The 24709-nt window shown below is 36.8% G+C and overlaps 1 protein-coding gene across 2 annotated transcripts; it reads left to right on the top strand.

The window, feature by feature from the left end:
• The first annotated feature begins 699 nt into the window (after positions 1–699).
• TUBGCP5 (tubulin gamma complex component 5) lies at positions 700–24523 on the top strand. 2 transcript variants are annotated; one of them, XM_058862889.1, is made up of 24 exons: positions 700–955; positions 3470–3523; positions 3607–3715; positions 5692–5788; positions 6385–6495; positions 7023–7102; positions 7571–7706; positions 9097–9214; positions 10642–10731; positions 11445–11538; positions 11854–12100; positions 12215–12417; positions 13079–13194; positions 14497–14765; positions 15664–15862; positions 17258–17446; positions 17996–18178; positions 18423–18507; positions 18611–18731; positions 19433–19611; positions 20346–20471; positions 21080–21168; positions 22279–22379; positions 23484–24523. In XM_058862889.1, the coding sequence occupies exons 1-24, from the start codon at positions 804–806 to the stop codon at positions 23528–23530; spliced, it is 3195 nt and encodes a 1064-aa protein (XP_058718872.1). In that variant the 5' UTR covers positions 700–803; the 3' UTR covers positions 23531–24523. The 2 variants fall into 2 exon arrangements, with proteins under 2 accessions (XP_058718872.1, XP_058718879.1); XM_058862896.1 differs by lacking the exon at positions 6385–6495.
• The last annotated feature ends 186 nt before the right edge of the window (positions 24524–24709 follow it).

The following is a 24709-nucleotide window of genomic DNA, read 5'->3' as shown; positions in this document are numbered from 1 at the left end:
GTCCCTGCTCAGGATCTGTGGACAGAACATCCATCAGCAGTGGTTTCTCCAGCTGTGCAAAATCAGAGATTCAGTCAGGGAGGAACACACCGGTTCTTATTTGGATGAGTAATCACCCTAGAAACAGTGCAGTCTTAATCTGCACCAGGGGAAGTTTAGGCTGGACAATAGGAGGAATTCCTTCACAGAAAGGGTGATTAGGTATTGAAATGGGCAGCCCAGGGAGGTGGTGCAGTCACCGTCCTGGAGTCGTTTAAGGAACGGCTGGAGGTGGCACTGAGTGCCGTGGTCTAGGGACATGGTGGTGTTGGGTCATAGCTTGGGCTCGGTGATCTCAGAAGGCTCTTCCAACCTAAGCGATTCTGGAATCAATCAGCAATTCACAGTTACTGATCCCGGGTGATTATTGGGACGTTTCGGAAGTGTCATTTCCGTGAAAAGGGGATGCTGAAGCAGTGAGGCTAGATCGGCGGTGCTTCTCCCGACGAGGAAATGTCCTGCCGGGTCCCTCTCTCCCCTTCCCGCCCAGTCCCTCACGCTCATTCCCGCCGGCTCCCTCACGGCCCCGGCCCCTGGAGGTGCCGAGTGCCCGCCCCCCGCTGCCCACAGCGCGGCCGCCAGGCGCATGCGCCGCGCGGGGAAGCCTCGCGAGAGGAGGGGCGGGAGGCGGTGGCGGCTCCGTGTGTCGCCGGCGGTGCCGCCCCAGTGTCCCTCTGTCCCCCTGTGTCCCTCTGTCCCCCTGTGTCCCTCTGTCCCCCTGTGTCCTCCTGCCCCCCTGTGTCTCCCTGCCTCGACACCGGGCCATGGCGGCGCCGCCCGTCCCCCGAGGCCGCTTCGAGCAGGAGCAGGACCGCGCCGTCCGCGCCCTGGTGCGCTGCGTGACCGGCCTGCCCGAGGAGGAGCTGGGCGGAGACCGCTTCCAGGCGGCGCTCAATTTCGCCTGGTCCAACTTCAGGTCAGCGGGAGATGGAGGGTCCCGGTGCCTGCCGCGGGGGTGTGGGACGGGGCCGCGGCCCGCCGTGCCCACCGTGCGCCGTATGTGGGGAAACGCTGAGGGCCTTGTACGAGTCTCTGCCACGCATCAATGACTGCTACTCTGTCACGTTTGAATCTTGGTTTTTTAGGGATTTTCTACTGCTCTGTTAAAAGGTGCCTTTCAGCGTGTTCATTTAGCCGCCCAAAACTTTGTTGGAGGAAGGTACATTATGGTTGTGTATAAAGAGCAAGTGAGGAGGGCTCTGCCAAATTGAGATAAACCTTCTGGCTAAGGATGCTGTGCTTCTTGTGTGCAAGGTTATCAGTATGCAGGAAGAGAATGTGTTTGGTGTTTTTTGGGCTTGTCAGAAACGAGGTCTTTATTAATTTGCAAATACGTAGTAGCCCTTTATCCTGCCACCTAAAATGCCCTTGCTCAAGTTCCACACTTGAGTGTGAAACTTCCAGTTTTCAGTTATCACAGTTATTGTTCCAGTCTATTCTGCCAGCTTGAGTTGGACTCGATGATGCTTGTGGGCTCCTTCCAACTCAGAATATTCTGTGAAAGCTGTGAAACTCTTGCATGATGTATTTCCAGTTACCGATACTATCACTAACTGCTGCCTTTTTGGAATCAGCTAGTAGCTAATCCATATGAAATCAATGCTACTTTACATTTTTCATGCTGATAGAATGCATTTTTGGAGGAGCAGTGCCATAACTGCATTGCATCTGTGATCCTAACTGCTAATAGGCTCAAATAAAATATGCAAATCTCACCCTCAGTTTTGGTCACCCAGGTGCTTGTGTAGCTGTGTGCTCTTTTGGACTGGGGAATTGTTGGGGTTTTATTTGGGTTTTTTATGTGTCAAGAAAACAGAGGGGGTGATGCAAAGTGAAACTTTTGACAGGGAGGGTTGGGAAGAAGGTTTTTTTTCATGCCAGACTCATGCCAGAGATTTCTTTCACAGATTTCACCCTTTTCTTGACGTGAACAGTCACCAAGGAATGTGCATGGAACATCAGCCTGAAATTATCTAGTATTACATTTGCAAACAGTGAGACCTTAGTTTGTAGCAGAAACTCTCCTTAGTTTCAAGTTTGTGATATTTGGATATTTGTGATTTGTATTGTTAGATTTGATGATGTTTGTGTGCTGTAGTTCTCGGATCCACCTATTTATTTACATGCAGCTCTCTAGTCCTCTTTTATTCATGATATTCCCAACTTGCCTAAAAAAAAAAGATTTTTTTTTTTGTATGTATGCTAGTCATTAATTAAAGCTTTGAGTAACAGACGAAAGGATTTTCACTGATAACTTCCCTGCAGCTTTATTTTACTTTTCAGGACAGATTCTTGGTTTGATTTTTTTACTGTCTTTTCAGTGTGATATTCTAAATCTTCCAGTTCTTATACTTACCAGCATTTTGAATTAATGATTTCCTATGTAAGCTAATGTGCTGTAATAAATTAGATATTTTCTTAAACTTAAATGCCACCTATTTAGTCAGTGCTATATTTTATTGTGCTCTTATTCCAAATCCTTATACACTGTTGAAATCAGACTAATGTGTATGTAGTTACAAAGCCTTTAACATGGCCCTATCTTCATCCTGCAGTGCTACTTATTAAAATCCTTGCTAACTGCCTTACAGTTTCACTTTCTAGTTCATTACATTGGCATTGAGGTGATTTCATACTGTCTTTTGAATTTCAGTCTATTTAGCTTAACTGTTGCTCATGACTGGGATTCAGCAGTTTTCATTTATGTCTGTGGTCATGAGAGTTTTACCATTTTCTATTGCCTGTTGCTGGAAACATTGATTTGGTTTTGAGGACATACAGAGTATCTTGACCTTGTGCTCAGTGTTGTCATATCTTATTCCCTGTTTTTTTAATCTCTGTATCTGAAGAACCTATTCATAGCCTAATTTAGTCTCCAAAGTCCATTTTACTTTTCATGAGTTCTTGTTTTCTCCCTGTACTTATATATACCTTTGTTGATATATCTGTCTTTATTTTTGATCTAGCTCTCTTTTCTCTTCGACACTCTCCCTTATCCTTTATAAAAATAAGCTTCTTTTGGATTTAGAGGCCTTGCCATGTGGGTGGTTTTTTTGCCTGTGATGCAGGTCCCAGATAATTTTGTGTATTTGACAGCAATGCCTTTGACAACACAGTTCTTGATCTCCTTGCTCTACTTGACTTAGCAGACAGCATACTTTAATTGCTTAGTTTGCTTATAGTAATTTTCCATTCAGCTTAGAGTGCTGTTTAGATGTAACCTGCATGCAATTTTTTCAATCTTTCAGGCCAATTATATTTAATCCTTCTTGAGCTAAGAGACGCCAAGATTGAATTTTGTTGATGCTTAATGCTGTTGCTAAGTGTGCATTATTAAACTAGCAGTGTCTTCATATATGTAAATCAGTTTTATTTTCTTTCTTACTTCAGCATCCTTCTAAACATATTCTAATGCAGATTTCTTACACAGATTTCACCGTTTTCTTGATGTGAACAGTCACAAAGTAGAGAGAACAATAGAAGGGTAAGTTTTATGTCTCTATATTAATAATACATTGGTTATATATATAGTTTTAAAAACCTTCTTGATACTATTTGTGTTATTAGAATACATGAAAAATTGGTAATTCATTCTGACCTTGGAAAAGCTGCAAGCTGGAAAAGACTAACAGAAAAATTTCTGAACTTGCCACTCCCAAGTACTGAAGAAACAAAGGTATGTATGTTGCAATTTCCTTGTTCTTTTCTCCATCCCTCTTGCATTTACACTGACAATGGGAACTTCGGTTGTAATGTGTTGGAAATTTCAGGTGACTTTGGAGTTGTTGTTCAGGTTATGGAGTTCCAGAAATGAAAATGCATATATTGTCTTCTCAGGGTTTCAGCACATGGAGTCTCAGGACTCTGTGAATCTCATTGCACACTCACACAGAGCAAGTGTTTTAGGGTCAGCATTGTACAAATGCTGTAGCTGGAGTCTAGGTGAATCTAGATTCTTGTGTGTTCTAAAACAGCAATGAACTGAGCATTTCTTATTCTTTGCCAATTCTTTTACCTTAAGGAATGCATCTAGGTGTTTTTGTTTTAGGGTTTCCAGTTGGAATGCTCCTGTTCTGTAGCTTCCATATTGAGACTGTGGGTGTGTTTCACCATTGATACACTTTGTATCAAGTCAGTTTAGGATATGAAGTGGATGAAGACGGCAAAAATTGTCTCAGTTTTCTTTCCAGTGTGGCAGTGTAATAATGAATTGGATCTTAGAAAATTCCTGCTGTTGGGAGATTTAAGCTTCTGATTTAAAAGGTGGTGCTCCATGTAAAGATGCTCTTTAATAGAATTGTGTCTTCTGAGTTGTAGTCTGATTTTACTTCTCATCGAACTGACATTTATCTTTCTTTGCGTTTTCTAGGTTCCTCTTAATTTGTGGGGAAAATCCAGGGGCCCTTAATAGCTTACACATATTCAGTTACTATACTGAATAGTAGTCTCTGGATTTTTGAAAATGTACCTTTAATAGTGCTTGTTTTGAGATTGGAATGAAATTAAAACCAACCAAACCAAACACCCAAGCGAGTACTTAATACATGAATTTTGCAAGTTTCCTAAGATTTTTTTTTATTTCCTTTTCTTTTTAAAAATGCAACTGGGGTATGGCTGGAGGTAGATTAATCTCATATTAGGGAAGTTAAATGGCATTTAGTTTTTAGCAGTGACACATAACTGGAAAGATTAGGTATTTACTGGTTTCTGTGGCTGGTAAGTGGAACACCAGCTCACACATGTGGTTCTGTCAATGACCTGCTGGTTTTCTTTGACAAAATCAGTAATGTTCAGTAGGAACATGTTATAATCCTTGTATAGTAGGTGAGTATCATGCTGCTTTGTCAGAAATTTGAATTATTTTTTTCTAAAATGCAAGTGGAACTCATTCCAAAACAGCTTTGTGTGTTTATGAATGTGTGAAAGTGTATAAGGATTTGGACAGCACAATCTCCATGTGTCTAGATGTGAAATGGTTGACTGAAGATCTTTGTAAAGTTACAATGAGGCCAAAGAAAAATCTTTTTATAGTAAGAAATGGTTTTATACTGGTAAACACATTTTAGGGAATAGACAATAATACAAATTTCATCCCAGTTTTGGCACAGTATTCTAACCTGATTGAAAGCCTTTTGTTTCACAACTGTAGTATTGGAGTTTTAGATTCATCCTTAGTGATTTGTGTAGATTTTCAGATCTGAGAAGATAATATAAACATGATTAAAATGTAGTGATTTTAGCTAATGTAATTTTAGCCTGTATGAAATAATTGGCCATGTGAAACGGGAAGCTAAGACTTGGTTTCCTGCTGGCCCATACCTGTGTCCTTCCAGTTCATCAACATTTTTGTGGCTGTCCATTATCCCTTGTCCTGTGGTGACTTCTTACTTTGACTTGCATTTTTTCCATATTCTCTGATTATCAGCTCAGTAAGAGGCAGCATATGCTATGGCTGCTTTTGAAGGATTTGTATACTGTTTGGCTAATTAACAGGCACAAGAAAATGGACAATTCAATGTTGCAGATGTTATTTTTGTAATTCAGGACTGGGGAATGGGAACTAATGGGGAGCAGATAATAGGCTGACTTAGTTACTGGGCAAAATCTTTTAGACCACTTACAGATTTGCTTTTTTTCTAATGTGTTTTAAAGACGGATACGCACTATTCCATACTGTCTCTTCTGTTGTGTTTGTCTGATTCGCCGTCCAACACCACCTATGTGGAAAAACCAAGAGTCAAAGAAGTGGGTAAGTTTACAAGATGTTTATATGGCTAATGAAAGATACAATCTGCAATGCAGTCTGATAAGAAGGACATTTTTCATTTCCATTTTATTGTCTCCTTCATTTCACATTGCTTTACTGATTGTCTTTATAATTTATACATTTAAAATACCTTGCAATACCTTCCCCTTTTATGTTGCATCACTTACATAAGTTTTCCAGCCACTGATGTACATTGGGAACTCTCTTTGACTTGGACCACTATCACAAACAAACGTTCTCCATCTGTTCAGCAGTGCTTATGTGCTCAAAGACAGACAGTGGATTTCTGTCCTGAGTCTCTGTCTTGCATCTCAATATTAGATCTCTGGAAAAAGTTTTGGTGATGTAAATTCCTGATGGTGATGTAAATAATCAAGGAAAGGGAGATACATTTGAAGGTTTCCAGAGGGAGATCCCAGCTGCCTGCTTTCTAAAGTAGGACTTTTTCACTCAGTGCCTGAAAATGAGGCTTGTGCTTAAGTTTGAGTGGATACCATCCCCCATTTGTTTACAGTGTTGTATCATAGACTGAAAGAAGACTATTTCAGACTAACCTAAAGAAAATCTTGCATCTTAAGATTCCTTTTTGAATGATCTCTGCACATTCCCTCGGCGGTGTTTTGAATGCACTTTCAGCCCATTCCAGGAATGTGAATATGAAGAAGTTATCTCAAACAACACTAATTACAGTTGAGTAAGCTTCATGTTTAAGATATCATATGTTGTAAGTGTGGTTGTTACTTTGAAAGTATCGCACATCAGATCATGGATATGTGGTATCTTTTTTGGACTTTTAGACAGTTCTTGGTTTACGTTGTTTACAGTCTGGGATCCTTGTGCATATTTAAATTATTGAGCTAAATGGGACTTACTAGTCGCAGTAAGTGGTGTGTTGCATTCTTGCATGTTTTTCCAGGACTAAAGTGTAGCGTAGCGTAACATAATGTTAAATGTGCTGATGGCACGTTGTGTTGCATATTTTGAGTGTATAAGCAATAAAGTTGAGAATTAATAAGGGATATACATGGTTGATACGTCACAATTTATGTCATATTGAGCCTTGTTAATGGAATGGTGGTGTAACCTTAAGTGGAAGGGAATGTCTTTTGTTTTAGCTATAGATTATCAAGATAGTTTTAACTTTGGAAGTGTTTTGGAGGAAAAGAAAGTCAGAGTTATGTGATACTTACTATTTTTATATTTATTTTTCTCTTAGAAAAGGAAGAAGAATTTGATTGGGGAAAGTATTTGATGGAAGGAGAAGAAATTTACTTTGGCCCAGGCATAGATACACCAGTAAGTAATTTCTTAAGGTAAAACCCCAACTGTATAAACTGGTTTGAAGTGTGTTAAAGACCTGATTGAGTTGTCCTAGTTTGTATGCTCTGCATGTTGATTCTTGCAGGATTCCCCAGTACTCTGCTCAATACCATGAAATAACACAGACTCAAGCAGATTAACAGAATAACTTCTGTTTTTTACAATGTTTTGACTTAGTTCTGCAATTAAACTGCCTGCTTCTGCTGGCTCTTGCAGAACCTACTGCAGTTCTGTCAACTTTTCTAGAACTCTGATTTGCTTTAAACATTATTAATGTTTATATAACTTAAATAATTCTCTGTTAGACAGTTATGTTAGTCCTATTGTCCTGAATTTACTTCATAGTGTAAAAAAGAATAGTTAATGTTGGATTGAATAGGAGCTGAATATAGAAGTGTCTGCTATGTTGTACTGAACTGTCTTGGGGTTTATTGCACTTCACAGGATTGGTCTGGAGAAAGTGAAGAGGAAGAGGACACTCAGCCCTTGAGCAGGGAGGACTCAGGTATTCAAGTAGACAGGACACCTTTGGAAGACCAAGATCCAAATAAGAAGGCAGTACCTAATGCTTCCTGGAAAGGTTAGAATAAGCTGTAATTATTCTGATATATGTACTAAAATTTAGCAAGATAATGTAGCTTTTTTATTATTCTTTTGTGAGGTATTGTGTTACAGGTCTAGAATTGTAATAAAAGGTGCATGTTACTGTTCTTTACTGATTTATTTTTTTCCAGTAAAGAAACAATATATCAGAATGTGAAGCAAAATTTATTTTCCAACAGAAATAGTTGGCTCAGTTGTGGGTATGAAATGTTTCTGGGAAAAAACGGTTTTATTTAGTTAAAATACTAGTGGCTTTCTCTTGAATAGCTTCGGAGTATTAAATGTAGCTGTATATTTTTTTCACAAAATATTGTGGGATAAATGACAGCTGCTTAATATATATTATATAAGCAGTAGCTATCTATCTGGGATTAGATAAAGTTCTGTTGACAATCACATTTTAGAAAAAAACTGTTTTAGGTAATGTACTAAATGTCTGATAAAAAAAGAATGTTGTGATAAAGTTGATGACACTTGGCAGTTTATTTTTTAAGTCAGCCTGTTTTTGTATATAGCATTTGAGAATTGCCCAAGACAGAAACACATTTTTTGAGGAAGAATCAGGACAGATACAGGAACCATGTATATCTTCAAGCTTATAGAATCATATATCCTGAGCTGGAAGGGACGCTCAAGTATCATCCAAGCCCAGCTCCTGGCTCTGCACAGGATCATCCCCAAGAGTCACACCTTGTGCCTAAGAGTGTTGTCCAAACCCTCGAGCTCTGTCAGGCTGGTGCTGTGACCACTGCCCTGGGGATGTTCCATTGCCCAGCCACCCACAGGGTGGAAAACCTTTTTCTGATACCCAGCCTAAACATCCCCTGACAGCTTCAGGCCATCGCCTCGGGCCCTATCACTGGTCACCAGAGAGCAGGGAGTCACCAGAGAGTCTGTTCCTGCATTTCCCCTCATGAGGAAGCTGTGGACCATGGTGAGGTCTCCCCTCAGTCTCGTCCAGGCTGAACAGACCAACTGACCACAGCTGCTCCTCATATGGCTTCCCCTCTAGGGCTTTCACTGTCTTTGTAGCCTTCCTTTGGACCCTCTCTAATAGCTCCTTCTTATATTGTGGCACCCAAAGCAGCTCACAGTACCCAGATGAGGCCTCAGCAGCACTGAGCAGAGCTTATTTTTTAGGAGTTTTGCAGCATTTGGGAAATGTGCAGAATTACATTTCTATATAAATTAATTTGTGCACAGTGGTATTAAATTCCCAATGCAGTAAAGTGTAAATGGTAATTCATTTGAAAACATTTGTGATTCTGCAGCTGAGTGAATAGGCTTATTAATAACTTCTTCCTGTGTTTTGTAAGCATTTCCTGCATAAATAAAAACGCCTTGCTGCCTGTCTCATGTTTTCACAGTCGGTGAGCCTGATGCCCGCAGCTGGCTGGAGCAGCACGTGGTTCCTCAGTACTGGACAGGAAGGGCTCCTCGCTTTTCACATAGTTTGCACTTGCATTCCAACCTGGCTGCAGTCTGGTAAGAAAACAATATCACTTACATACTCCTTCCTGGCATACAATGCTAAATACTGACTTTTTAAAGCCTCTTTACTGTTGGAAGCATAAAGATACTATAGTAATTGCAATTCACTAAAGAACAGAATTAAAGGGATACAAATTAATAAGATGAACAAATGAGCTGCTTTTTCTATTGTAGATTCTTATCCTTTTATTTAATTTTTACTAAGTTTCTCATGTCAGAGAGAAGGGTTTAATTTGTCAAAGACGTGCATCTGACTATTGAATTTTGTTTAGCTTGACCCTTATAAGGTCTTTGAGGACCTAATATAGGTGGGTAGTAAGTGGTCCTGGAAGTGAGGAGCCCCCTAATGTTTAAATTTTTAAAATGTTTTTGGTGCTTCCTGTAGAAAGTTAAACGTAAATTTTGTGTGGGGAAGAAATTTAAAACAGTACATTGCCATAATCTACCATGGCCTTGAAAAGAAAATGAGAACTAAAAATAAAAGGGAGTCTAATTCTTTCCTGTCCCAAATTTTGATGTATCAGCTATGAAGTTCATTAGATTTGCCCTGTGTTTTCTTAATGAATTTTTTTAATCAAGGAGTTATTTTAGTATAAGGGGGTTTTCTAGCCAGTTATAAACCATAATTTGCAATCAATATTAAAAAATGGGTAACATGAATAAAACAATACTGCTTTTGCTGCAGTGTTGTTAGATGTATGTTTTACATATATGTATGATATATAGGTAGTATTACTTAATTTGGACTTCTTGTTTTTGAGTGTGATTGCATAACTTTTGCCACTGATGATATTTACAAGTAAAAATACTAAAAATGTACATGATCATTCTACACTTTAATAAAATATGAAAAGGTACTGAGGAAGGTTTACAAAGAATTGCGTAAGACAGGATCTTTAGAGAAAATTCGTAGATGGATATGAAAGTTTCCACTTCTTAAGTAAGCTTTTGAGCTAAAGAAAGAATTTTCTTATGTGGTTCAGAGAAATTGGTATTTTACTTTTTAGCTTGGTATTTTTTCTAGAAAGTAATGATAAATTTTCACAGCACTGAATGAGAAATAACTGAATAGAAAAAACTGAATAATTTAAAAAAAAACAAACCCCAAACCCACAGCCTCCCTCCCCCTCGCCCCCCAAAATAGTGGAAATTCAGTACTTCAGGCATTTGCTACTTAATTTCTTGTCTTGCTATGTAAGATGAGATGATATTTGAGTGTTTTCCACAGTATCTTGCTTAACAATATGAAAATAAACTGTGCTTTTTTTTTTTTATATACTTAAAATGTCCCCGTGAAGATTGAATCTGCTCAGATGTGAGCTGAACAAAACTGAGCCTAAAGATTATTGCTTCATTCTTACTTTCAGGTGATTTAGCTGTTATTTCAGCCATTAAATTGTTTTAATTTCCATTTCTCTAAGGGACCACCATTTGTACGCCAGTGATCCTTTGTACGTGCCAGAAGAGAGGACTCTGGTCACAGAAACACAGGTTATACGAGAAACTCTTTGGTAAGTGCAACATCACAAAGCTTGCATTTTAACATTTAGTATTTCTCTCAAGGAAATGAGAGGTCTCTCTTTGAAGATCTCCAAAGAAGGAATTCTTACTGAGCTTTTAATTTATACTGTTTCTGACAGTAAAGGTGCTGCATGTGTGTTAACCATTCACATTTGAGGCACTGGAACAGGTTACCCAGAGAAGTTGTGGATGCCTATGATGCCCCATCCCTGGCAGGCTGGGTGGAGCTCTGAGCAACCTTGTCTGGTGAGAGGGGATCTCACTTCATGGCCTGAGGGCTGGAACTAGATGATCGTAAGGGTCCTTTCCGTTCTGTGATTCACAAAGAAAAGAGTAGCTTACTAGTTTTTTTTGGCATTGATTATTCAAGTCTAATTGTTAAAAAGAACCACTTTGTTCTTATCTTGTCCCTATGGATTTATAAAACAGTGCCCGGTTTTGGAAAGCAGACTGAGTCATCTTATAGCTTGGAAATTATCTCAACTGGAAATAAACTTCAGGAAATATTTACTTCATGCCAGTGTTTAATAGTTCTTGTTCTGGCAACAACTTACAGTACCAATAGCACTGTACTTGATTTGTGGTCTCCTGTTACTCAAAGAAAATAAACTTTTAGGCAAGGAAGAGCTAGTTTTTTATTAATTATATATAATTATAAGTCCATTAAGGGGGAAAATTACTACTCTTTTTGTTTTTTTTCAAGGCTACTTTCAGGAGTGAAAAAGCTTTTTATATTTCAGCTGAATGATGGAAAAGTGACTGTGCGGAATGATATTATTGTAACTCATTTAACCCATGTAAGTTGTTTCTGAATCTCAGAGGAATATGTCATTAGAAAGATATAATTTGTGGGAATAGGAAATTAAACTGCTTGTGGAAATTTCTGCCATTTTTCTACATATTTCTACAATTGTGTTTTGTCTAAAACAGCATCTGACTTAATAAAACTGAATGGGCTGCTCCTGTATCTGAGAACATGATGAAGCAGTAGCAATTGCAGAATTCTATAATATTTTAATTAATCAAAATAATATTGTACTGCCATTCTTAGGCTTTATGAAATACAGTTTTTGTTAGATGATTTGAAAAAGTTTTTTTTGTTTTTATTTTAGAATTGCCTGAGATCTGTATTGGAGCAGATAGCAGCATATGGTCAAGTTGTGTTTAGACTACAGAAGTTCATTGATGAAGTGATGGGACACAACCCAGAAAGCATAATGCATGGAACAGTTTCCACTCCAAAGAAGACTACAGAAGCCCCATTCAGAACCTACCAAGCTTTTATGTGGGCTTTGTATAAATATTTCATTAGTTTTAAAGAAGAACTTACTGAAATTGAAAAATGCATAATCAACAAAGGTACAGTGCAAGGGAAGTTTTACATGAGGGGGACACACAAGTAATTAACACTGCCAAAATTTGCTTTTCTGTTGGATGTTATGTTATGCATCTTGGGTTTTTTTTTATTTTCAGATAAAACAGTCACACTTTCAATAGTAATAGATAAGCTGTCTCCCAGACTAGCACAACTGAAGGTACTTCACAAGGTGTTCAGCACAGGAGTAGCAGAAGTGCCACCTGACACTAGAAATGTTGTACGAGCATCTCATCTGCTTAATACACTCTACAAAGCTATTCTTGAATACGATAGTGTTGGAGAGGCATCTGAGCAAACGGTAGGGGAAATAATTCCTTCCTTAACACAACAACACACTAGAACTAACTAAATTACTAGAATTAGTAACTAAAGCATTATTGTTTTTTGACGTGAGTTCACTTAACCTGGCTGAAAATGGATTTATGACAGGATCAAGAGCAGTAATTCCTGAGGACTGAGGGGAAGGACTGTGGAAAATCAGAGGTCAAGAAGCTGTTTTGAAAGAGGGAACTTGGGAATAGCTTTCCCTCCTATTTCTACAACTGCATAACTCAGTTAATGCTGAAATGTGGGGGTTTGGATTTTTACAGTAACTTGATTATACTATTGAAAATATAGTTGATGTCGTTATATCCTTTTGTTTTCCTGATTTCGATGTTATGAAACCACAAAATGTTTTATGACTATCCGTTACTGTTTCAGGGATGTTAGAGTGAGAAACTGTTGTTTGGATCTGTGATGACAGGAGTAACAAGAGGGGCCATGAACAATACAGGCTTCCATTAAAAAAAAAAAAGCTGTAATTTTTAGTTTAACATTTTATCTTTAAAATCCGTAGGTGTAGTTATGTATATGTAACAAACTGTGATTGCACAATTTAGAGATTAGACTTCACCATATTGCTTTCAATGCTTAATATAAAAACATTCAGCCAGTTCTATTTTTTCCTTTAAATTCAGGTATCCCTTTTGTTCTCTCTCTGGGTTGAAACTGTGAGGCCATACTTACAGACAGTGGATGAATGGATAGTCCATGGTAATTTGTTTGATCCTGCAAAGGAATTTATTATTCAGAGGTAGGGATGCTTGATACTAGACACACATAATGCTGTGCAAGTAAAGCTGTTGTAGAACCTAGAGTAAAGGGTGACAGTAAAAGTAGGTTTTCACATTTGTTATTTTGCTTAAGAAATAAATTCTTAATCATATTTCTATAACTTGTCTCAAACTTTCCATTAGGGAAATTATATAGATATGGATTTCTACCATGTATTGTTGTAGAGTAGAAATCAATTATTTTGGGTTTTTCCCATCTATAGTAAATAGCAAGCAGGCTGACTCTGAGTGTACTGAGTTTTTTTAATAGCAGGTAACCATTTCTCAAACCCAAGAGATTTGCAAAGATTACAAGATTTACTTTTAAATTCCTCTACTAATCTTGTTATGAATCAAATTCTATTTGGAATTAAAATACTCATTGCTTCTGACTTCTAGTAAAGTTAATAGGTGTCTTGAATTATATGTGTGTACCTTAAACATTACTTGAGCTGTTAGTTTTTGTTCCATTACTATGCTACATTTTGTTGGTCCCTTTTTTTTGACAGCTTGGAGTGGAAAGTGAATATAGAAATTAAAGTTCTGGCTTGTAATTACAAATCCATTTTTCCCTATCTGCCAAACTTAATTGAACCTGTCTGTTAACATATATTGAAGTGAGCATGAAGAAAGACAACACCTATAGCAGTACTATTGTAATAATTCCTTGGTAGCAGAGATCCTTAGCATCCTTATTATATCCTCTTTTTGTGGTTCTATAATTGTGTTTTCAGTTCTTCCAAGAGGGCTGATCTCAACTTATACTTCATTTTAATTATCTAATTTTAATGATGTAGTTTAGGTTTTTCCATCTGACTTCAAAGACTAAACTGTGTATCTGATGTAAACAAAAAAAAATCCAAAGCGAACTACAAATTGAGTTTCACTTACTCAAGAATTATTCAGCTTTCCTAGTAGTTGTTACTTGAGTTTGAGGTTTGAAATAAGTCTGCAAGTCAGTCACTCATTTTGACACTAAGGATGCATGCCACTGTGAATAGTTAACATCCTGGATAAATTTAATTATAATTACTCTGTTTGACTTGCTTTTGGGGCTTATTTGGTCGTACAGTTATTTAATCTCCCATGAGCTAATTGTTTATCATTTCCAGAGTTTGAGATAGTTTGCAAATAAGGATGAGCTAATTTTATACAGTTTTGAAAATGCTTCATGACTGTTCTAAGAGAAAAGCAAAGCATAGAATAAAGAGGATACATATCCTCTAGTAATGAAGTTTCCTTTTGGAAAGGAGAATACTCAAGAGCTTTTTATTTCTTCACAGAAACAAAAATGTTCCAGTTAATCACAGAGATTTTTGGTATGCTACCTACACATTATATAGTGTGTCAGAAAAGACAGAGAATGAAGAGAAGATGAGTGATAATGCCAGTGCCAGTTCTGGCAGTGATCAGGCTCCTTCAAGCAGACAGCACACAATGGTTTCTTTTCTGAAACCTGTGCTAAAGCAAATTATCATGGCTGGAAAATCCATGCAGCTGTTGAAGAATCTTCAATGCAAAGATGGTTCTCCACAGCAGGCTGCATCAAGAGGTGAGATGTACACCATTATGCCTTAGGCTGTCTAACAGTATTGGGTGTATTTTTGGTAATGGGCTTTCCATGGCTTTAGAATAATATAACACTCTGTTGAATGCCAGTACTGTGGTTGGTAATTTCAGGTCTGATGGAAAATACTCTTCCAATGCAAACAAGTGAAAAGAGCAAAGTGAATAAAGTTGACAGTTCTGTGTTCTTATTATTTCTTTAAATTTTTCTCAAACTTCTTCTCACGCGCTTACAAAACAATTTTTTTTATGAGACAAAACCAGCTTGTATGTTCTAGTAGTAAACTGATGTTTTTTTATGAATAATTGTTTTCCATTACTCAGTGGTTGAGTAATCTAAACCAGCATGTGGAATTTTTATTTTTTTTCAAGCTTTCTCATAAGTAGATCAAAGATGTTTGGCTATCTAGGATATTCATCTTGAGTGACTGTAAAAGATATTACAACATTGTAACTAATGTTGGGGTTGAGGTTTATTTTGCTTTTTTTTAAGGAAACAAAATAATTTTTTTCATCTTGCTGCTTCTTCATGTTTGAAAGTGGAGATAGTTAAATTATTTTGGAGACTCACTTCAGTACATACTGAAAGATTGTCAGGTGCTAAAAATTAATTGCCTTTGTACCTGAGGTAGGAAATTCTTTAACAACCTCCAAAATATTTCATGTTTCAGATATTCATTCTGTGGATATGCATGCAGTGCTTTTGAACATACGCCTGATGTTAGGCATTGGCCTAGTCCTATTATTTTGAATATATATTTGAAGGTATTTTGTTTTCTGAATAGTGGTCTAAATGTAATATTTTAAAAGTTAGCTTGTGAATGTTGGACTGTGGAGTTCTTTCAGTTCAGACGATGTTTTCTCCAATGTGTTGCCCAATTCAGATGCTGAACGGAAGAGTTTATATACACTGTTCTTGGAATCAGTGCAGTCTCGCCTGCGGCATGGGGAGGAGTCTGTCCCAGACATTATTACAGAACAGCAGGCCACAAAGCAGAGCCTGATAAAGATGCAGTCTATAGCAGAAAGACACTTGGAGCTGGATGATGTCCATGACCCGCTGCTGGCTATTAATTTTGCCAGGTAAATGAATGATCTTCCTGCTGTGTTGTTGAGAGCAATATTCAGCCTGATGACATTTGGTAGATCACATTTTCATTATTGTTGCTGCTGCTACTGGAAACAAGCAAGTTCAGAATAAACACAAACACCAACAGTCAGTTAGAGAAGCTAAATAGGCACTCTGCTTGTGCATGGTTAAAGAAAAACTAAATCAGTGAAGAATGTGCTACTTGCCATTTGTAGCATAGAAAATTGGAGTAGTCCTTATTATAACAGGCTTTTAGCAAATAAGTGGTTTAATAGTGAATGCCATTTTAAAATCTGAACTTTGCAATGAATTTGCTTGGTTTTTGTACACAATGTCCTTGATTTGCACCAAGTATATTCTTAGAAGAATGCAGCTTCGGTTTTGCTGTGCTTAAGTAATTTAACTGTAAAAGCCTTCCAAAACTCAAATTACTTGCATAAAAATTCTTCATTCTACATAGTGAGGTAAGTCCTGTAGGGAGTATAAATGTCTTGGAAATCAGCAGGAAAGATAAACTCTGAAAGTCTTATTAGGTGATTACAAATAAGAAAATAGTTATTTATGTTCTCACTAAATATTGTGTAAATACATGTTTTAAAACTGACATTAAAAAAGGAAGAATTTATTTTAAAGAAATCATAGATAGGACTTAGTTTCCCTTCTTTATTGGGACTATTCTAGTTGTCAGAATTGCTACATTAATTCAATATCCAGCTCATTCAGTCTATCCAGGCAACATCTGCTATGAGCCAGACTTCCTCTTAGAAGGGTTACAACTGGCAACTAGCTTTTTACAAAATATTAGAATAATTCGATATTTTCTGCGTAAAAAAAATTAAACTTACCAAATGCAGACCACAGATACTCTCTTCCATCATATAATATGTAGAGACCCCATAAATAAGATGCGTCAAACCAGTTCTCCATGTCTGGGTTGGTTTTGTTTTTTTGGTTTTTGTGTTTGTTTGTTTTGTGGGTGTTGGTTGAATTTTTACTTTTCTTTAATTTTATTTTTCTTTCCTGGGAAGCTCATTTGAATGCTGTATATGCACAATAAAGTTATAAAAGTTCCTATCAAAGTGGGTTTGTTTAGTAAGCTGTATAAAATTTGAACTTGATGTTTTTCAGAAGTATGCCTTAAGCAGTTATGTTATTGTAGAATGCTGTCCTCTGTGATCCTCTCATGTCTGGTGATACACAAACAGTATGATGGATCACTTTATAGGCTGGATGCATGCTCTGCTTATAATCAACTTTTATTATCCATGCACCATATATTTCAGAGCAGAGGACCCAAATCTGATCAAAATCTTTGAAGGCATGACATTGTTTTATACTGTGTATGAATAATGAGCCTTCTTCCCTAAGTATCTTGTTTTATTTTGAAGATTGTACTTGGAACAGAGTGACTTTCATGAGAAGTTTACTGGTGGGGATGTCTGTGTGGATAGGTCCTCAGAATCTGTGACGTGCCAGACTTTTGAACTGACACTGAGGTCTTGTCTTTATCCTCACATAGACAAGCAATACTTGGAATGCTGTGGTAATTTGATGCAAACTTTAAAGAAGGATTATAGGTAAGTAAGTAGATTTATTTTTCCTTAACTTTGTTTTTTTATTACCAGTGGTATGTCATCATAAAAGAAGCAATTCTATGTTGTGTTTCTACTCCAGTTTGATAAACGGCTATAGAAGTCATTAAGAAGAAAAGGGGGATATGACATGATAGACTCTTGGGTAAAAACTTGGTCTAGCTTGAATCAACAGCAAAGCTGTTATTTGTCATCAGTGGATGTTTGGTGTGATATTATTTCAAACAGTATTTATTAGTAGTGTTGTCATTTTAAATTCATTTCAGGGAGAGGGATGGGATTTCCAAACTATGCTATTTCTGAAAATTTCCTAGCCTGTAGGATAGCTTCCAGTGGAGTTAGTGAAGCTGTTAAAGCTTAGAGGGAAAAATGCCTTGGTTAAACAATGGATTCACTGTAGACTTTGTTATGTTTGTATCCAATACTGAGTTTTTGCTGTGAAGAATTTTTAAAATTTTTGTTTCTGTAACAGTTGTGTTTTGCATTCACTTGTATGGTGAGACTCAGGAAATGTTACATGTTTCTCTTGTTCAGGCTTGTAGAATATTTGCAGGCAATGAGAAATTTTTTCTTACTTGAAGCTGGAGATACCATGTATGACTTCTATACATCTATTTTTGACAAAATTAGAGAAAAGGAAACTTGGCAGAATGTCGCTTTCTTAAATGTTCACCTACAAGAAGCAGTTGGACAACGATATCCAGAGGACAGTACAAGGTGAAGTGTAAAACGTGCTTTAGTTATGTTTCTTTCACGCTTAGCTGTATTAATGTAATGCACACAAAACACTAATTAAAATAATGTGTTTTAATGAAGTTTTGAGCTGTTTTCTCTTTCCTACCCATGTGCTCTGGATTAAATCAGACAGTTAGTAGCTAGAAGTGAGAAATAAAAATTAGTGAAACTAACACCTCATTTAAAACAGATTCTCACCAATTACATCACTTGTTTCCTTGCATAGGTTGTCAATATCATTTGAAAGTGTTGATACAGCAAAGAAGAAACTCCCTGTCCACACCTTAGATGGTTTGACATTGAGTTACAAGGTAGCGAATTAAAATGGCTGCAGTTCTTAATCTAGAACAGATTTTAAATGTTGTATTAAAGTGACTTATATTTTCTATCTTTATTATCTTCTCCTCCTCCTAGGTTCCTTGGCCTGTGGATATAGTTATAAGCTTAGAATGCCAAAAAATTTACAATCAAGTTTTTCTGCTCTTGCTGCAAATAAAGTGGGCCAAGTATAGTCTAGATGTTCTACGATTTGATGGTAAGATACTTCTTCAGTGTAAGATACTCTGTTTTGTGGTCTAAGGATATGATTAGTCCTCTGCTTTCTACAGTAAGCAGTATAAACTAGTTAGAATTTTGATTGATTCAATAAAATAATAATCTCTGCTAGTGTTGCAAATTACCTGTATTAAGCTGAGTGTGTTTTTCACTTCTTTTCAGCCTCAGGGACAGCTCCATTCATGCATTCTCTTTGATTCAAGTCTAGTTAGTTATACTAGAAACTTGTTAGTTCATTCTACAATTAAACTTGTTACTACATTCTACATTCTACTTGTTACTACATTCTACTGAAAGAAAGTCTGTCTGCCACACCCTAATGTTTATGTATAATCTTTTTATGAGTAATACCTTGCAGACAAGTTAAGAAAACAAGATGAAAAAAGTACTCTGTTTGAGATTGAAACAGTAAACTGTTGGGGGATTACACAATGAGAGTTTTTAGTATTTCCTTCACCAAGTAATGTTTATGTTCCTCCTGTCCCATGTAAAGTGGATATAGACTTCATGTCTTAGAAAAAGAAATTAGAAAGTTGATGGGTTCATCTATATTTTGAACATCAGCTAAGTAATTATCTTCATAAAAGTATGTGTTTTTTTACTGTTTAAACTTTATGGGTATGACTTTTTGGTTAAATCTTTTCCCAAAAAGCACAACACTCTTTTTTTTTTTTTTTTAAGAACTAGTCTCTGCTGCAGAAAACTCACAGAATAAGGAAGGAACTTCATTAGAACAAGGAACACTTCCTGTATTTGGACCACCAAAAGAAAATATAAAACAACAAATACATCGCATGTTCCTCTTAAGAGTGAAACTTATGCATTTTGTCAACAGCCTGCACAACTACATCATGACTAGGGTTTGTCTTATATTGCAGTTTAATTTATATTAGGAGCTTGTAACTCCTAATAATTTTCCTTTAAAATTATTATTTTAATTATTATTTTATTTTTATATATTATTATATATAATATATATTATAATATATATATTTATATTGTATTTTTATATATTTATATTTTTATAATTATCACTATGTAATAAATTTTCCTTTAAAACCTAAAAAAAACCCCCCAAAACAAAAAGCGAAATGGAAATATAATATCCTTTCTGCACGTTTCAGTTTCAACTCGGCCATTTTAAATCAGTAATTCTAAAAATGCTTTAGAAGTTCTATATGCATATGATTGATCTTTGTGTATTACTGATTCTTTTTTCTGTTTCTCCCAGTGCTAGATGACTTAAGCACAGTAATGTAAAAAGAGGTTCTCAAAAGGCAATGTCTGTAGATACATACCTGCTCTATTGTTGCCTATTTTGCTTTTAATAAAATTAGTGTATATTCCCGTTCAGCCTGTCTGGAGATGGTCATGCCCTTGTGTAGTGGCAGTATATCTATTTATGTGAGGAATGTGGCTGTGTAGTTATGAGAAGAGCTTGAATTTTTTGCTGTTGATGGTAATTTGGAGGCTAAATTTGAGAGGGAAGAGCAAATGAATCATGCAATTTCAGGTTTTTAAAAAATATATTGGAAGAGAGGCATAATCACTTGTGTGCAGCATGGAATTTAATAGCTTCGGTTTTCTTTTTAAGATTCTCCACAGTACAGGCTTGGAGTTTCAGCATCAGGTAGAAGAAGCCAAAGATTTAGATCAATTGATAAAGATTCATTACAGATATCTATCTACAATTCATGATCGCTGCTTACTGAGAGAAAAGGTGAGTAAAAAATTAGTATATTTGATGTATTGAGTTACCAGGACATGAAAATAGTTTTGTACTAATCATGCTGTCTGTTTTGCAGCATACATACTAAACAATATATGGGTACTCTTGAAGAAATGGTAGCTTTTCATGCTCCAGTGTGAGATCCAGTTTCCCTTGCTGTTCTCAGCTCAATTTTATCAAGGAAAGAGGATAAAATTAAATTCTTTATATTGGGTACTGAATGACTTGTTTGTTTCTAGAAGATGGGAGGTTCTGAACTAGCTGAGACTTTTTAATGTTAGGAAGATTATACATAGTGGTATGGCAGGAAATGAAGGTACCTGGATAGCTTTGTAACCTTTTATCCCACATACTGTCTGTGCAAAGTCCACATCCAAGTAGTCAGCTGGGAAATGAATTGGAGAATAAATACAAACATCTTCACTTTGGAAGAATCACATTGTACTTAGGAGATGGTTTTTACAGGTCAGATTAAATGGCATATGAAACTTTGTTTATAATAAGAAAAATAAAACCACTGTTTATTTCAGTGTAATAATGAAAATTATTATGCCTAACGATGAATTTCTGTCTTACTCCTTGTGTTTTAATTATTTTAGGTAAGCTTTGTGAAGGAAGCTATAATGAAAGTGTTAAATTTAGTACTGATGTTTGCAGACCGTTGGCAAGCTGGTTTAGGGGCTTGGAAGTAAGTGCACATACCTAAAATTCTTCATGGTCATAATTTTGCAGCTCTGAGTATGACTTTGTGCCCAGAACTGCACCTCCAGGTGAGGCTGCGCCAATGCTGAAGACAGCAGGACAGTCACCTCCTTTGTCCATCTGGCTGTGCTGTGTTTGATACACCCCAGGATGGAGTTTTCCCTCCTGGCTGCCTGGGCGTCCTCCTTGCTCACTCTTCTTGAGTTCTTGTTGACCAGCACCCCCAGATCCCTTTTTGCAGCCACACCTTTCTGCATTTATGCTTCTGTTTGTGCAACCTGCTGCTTGAAGGATGATACTGGGCAAGTCTCCAAGGCTTTGTCAAACACTCAGAAGTTGATGTATGGTCCTGAAGCCAGCTGGTGTGGACTGGCTTATTTCATATTTTCAGTACTATTTTTCTTCGGCACAGATGCTACCTAAAACTTCCATCCCATTCTCCTGTGACATTAGGAAGTTGCTATTTTTGGAGTGGTTTTTCTCATTCAGAGTGTCAGAAATAATTTGTGAACGCTGTTGTTGAAGTCTGAAACTCAAGGCATGTGGTTGCATGTTCTTGCATGTGGCAGGAAAAAGTCATAACTGGTGTCATCTGTATCTTCTTGGGAGGGGAAAAAGGAAAGGAGTGACTATTGTGAACTGTCTTCTCCCTTGTGTGAGTGCTATCTGACAGAGTACTAATTGGAATTCTAGAGATTGCCAGACAGTAAAGCACTGTGGGTGTCATTGTTTTACTGACCATGTAGGTCCCGAGGTTCTCTAAAGCAGTAAGGACCTGGAAAGGCTCTCTTGCTTACAAACCTATGTAGGAAAGATAGGTGCCAGTTAGAATCACACAGCTCCTCTAAGTCACTGCAGAGATTTCTAAAATTATGAGGAAACTATTAATACCCCTTTGATGGCGCACAGGTGATCCTGTCAAAATTGCCTTTGCTTTTCAGAAGTAGCATATGTAGGCAAAACTGAAGTATTTTAAGTTCAAGCCAGAATTCTATGTAAAGAGTACTTTCGTCATTTACTGTGAAATTTTCGTCATATTTTGAAGATAATATAGGGGCTGGTCTGTTAAGCATTCCTCTGTTAAACTGTTTTGTAGGATGGAATCCATAGAGAAGATGGAATCTGATTTTAAAAACTGCCACATGTTTCTTGTAACTGTTCTCAACAAAGCTGTCTGTCGAGGCTCTTTTCCCCATTGTAAGTACATGAGGCTTTTCACATGCCTGCACTCACCCAGGTTTGCTAGGAATGTGTTTATGTTTTAATTTGTTCTAATGTTTGTTGATATATTTTAAATAATCTCATTTTGTGAGATATGCACAGATACACCAAGACTTTCCTCTTATTAAGTTAAAGTTGTTATTTTTTTTGAGTATTGTTGCCAAGCTTCTCTGTGACAGCTATCTTCAGTTCATCTGTTTACTTGATAAGGGGAAGGTGTGTAGCCAAGCAAGTGACAAGCAGTTTTCTAAATTAATGAAACTAAGTTCTGGGGGCATAGATGAGCATTCTTTTTGATGGTATTGGGAATGACAGCTGTGATACATCTTGACCAGATAAGATTTTGGTATTATGGTGCCTCAGCTGCAACTGCCCTGGGCTCTTGGCTCTGCCCATCTGTTGGAAGTTACTCCCTTGGCAGTAGAAACAGCAGAGGATGACATATCTATGCTTCTACTTACGACCTAGTATAAGCTTAAATTGTTAATCAGTGCCAGTTTGAATTAGGGGGGCAACTGCTCAGTGTGGTTGTGGGGCATCAGGGTTAGCTGGGACACAAATGGATGTTCTCACAGGTTTTTACACCATCTGAAGATATGCCCAGGGTACATGACTTAGTGGTGGACTGGGCAGTCTTAGGTTAATGTTTAGACTTGATTATTTTAAAGGTCTTTCCCAATCTAAAACCTGTGTCTAAAACAGACAATATCTGCTGTCATCACTTCTACACACATCTACAAGAGCTTGTCTGCAGAACCATCTGTGAGAATGGCTTGCTGTATATAAACCTATGCAACTTTTTTTTTGGTGCACAACAGTATTTCAAACAAAGTAGCTAATTTCTTACCAGTTGTTACCACATGAAATAACAAATGGGTAGCTGATGATGCATGTGGTGAAACATTACCTAAGCTGTCAGAGACTTACAAAATATCTCTGCTGTCTGAAGTCCCAGAGTACTGCAATTTAAAAAGTAAACCGGTATCTTCCTATTAAAGGACAAAATTGAATATTGAAATAAATGTTTGCAGAGTGCTGCAAATGCAAATATTAACCACGTTTTTATGGCTTGTTTCACAGTGGAATCTTTAGCTTTGTCACTGATGGCTGGCATGGAACAAAGTTAACACCCACTTCCACTGAATTAAGGAAGAACTGATAGCAGGATTTATGTTGAAATTCCTGTGTTAAAGAACCATAAGCATTTTGCACTCCAGTTAAAATGTATATAGCTAAATAATGCCGGTGTTTCGGAGCTGTGTAAAATATTTTAAAATGTAAATAATGTACAGGTAAGTGTGTTGGTTGTGGCAGTGTGTGTATATGCTTCAACATCGAAAAACATGTATAGTGTAAAATTCATTCCATGTAAACAATCTTACTTGAAAATACATTAAATGTGTTTCATGCTGAAAAATGAACTTTTCTTTCTTTAATTATGAGTAATTGATGGTTTACTTTTTCAGCTAATTTTTCAGCTGTGAATAGGTCACAGGGCAGTGTGCAGTGGTGTGACTCAAATCTTGGTGTTTAAAAGGTTGGTTGACTTAATTTTTGGCCTTTTTTTCTTTTGCAAAAAGGCTAAGAAGCATTCATCTGCTTTGCTTAGTGGTTCTTAAGAAATCTTTAAGAACACTGTAAAAGAAGCTGATGTAAAAAATACAAGATTAATTTATCAAAATGGATTATATCAGAACATGAAACACCAGTATTTTTTATGTTAAATGTTCAAATTCTTACTAATTTTAGTGGTAACTCTGGTCAGTTTAAGTAGGATTAAGATGACAGTGTGTAATGTATTAGTTTTAACAATTGGATTGTTGAGATGTTTCAAGGGTGGTCAGATATGACTTGACCTTTATCATTCTTTTAAGCCTTTTGCAAGCAAACTTCTACATCTAATAGCTAATCTCCTTTACAGCAGTAGATTGTTGGTACATTTCTAGCCAAGTAAATGCAGAACTTGTTCTGTACAAGATGACTTGCCTTGTCTGCTCTCCATTAAAGTTTCTCTGGAATTCTGGCATGAATATACCTGCATTAAAAAAGACAAAATCAATCATAGCTATTTATCTAATGATTTTTTTTAATAAATAAAAGATTTGATAATTAGAATTTCACTGTTGTGTGTGTTTCTGCTGAAATTCAGTCAGTAACTTAAAGTTTGAGAGGTGTTTCTTTAAGGTAAATGAAATATATTGCTACTGAAACTAAGTGGCTCATTATAAAACTATTTTTTTTCAGCTGTAAACTAATAATTACTTCATATGAAAGTGAATATTTGTGTTTGTGTTTGAACAGGAGAT

This window comes from Poecile atricapillus, chromosome 1, assembly GCF_030490865.1.
Source record: "Poecile atricapillus isolate bPoeAtr1 chromosome 1, bPoeAtr1.hap1, whole genome shotgun sequence".
In the NCBI taxonomy this organism is placed as follows: domain Eukaryota; kingdom Metazoa; phylum Chordata; class Aves; order Passeriformes; family Paridae; genus Poecile; species Poecile atricapillus.
This window is presented reverse-complemented; position numbering and strand designations above follow the sequence as displayed.

Bases quoted from the DNA above. Each gene is read 5' to 3' on its own strand.
- TUBGCP5 (XM_058862889.1), top strand. From the start codon at position 804: ATGGCGGCGCCGCCCGTCCCCCGAGGCCGCTTCGAGCAGGAGCAGGAC. The intron at 15,863-17,257 runs GTAAATGAATGA...TTTATTTTGAAG, and splicing joins CTGGCTATTAATTTTGCCAG to ATTGTACTTGGAACAGAGTG. The intron at 18,508-18,610 runs GTAGCGAATTAA...TCCTCCTCCTAG, and splicing joins GTTTGACATTGAGTTACAAG to GTTCCTTGGCCTGTGGATAT.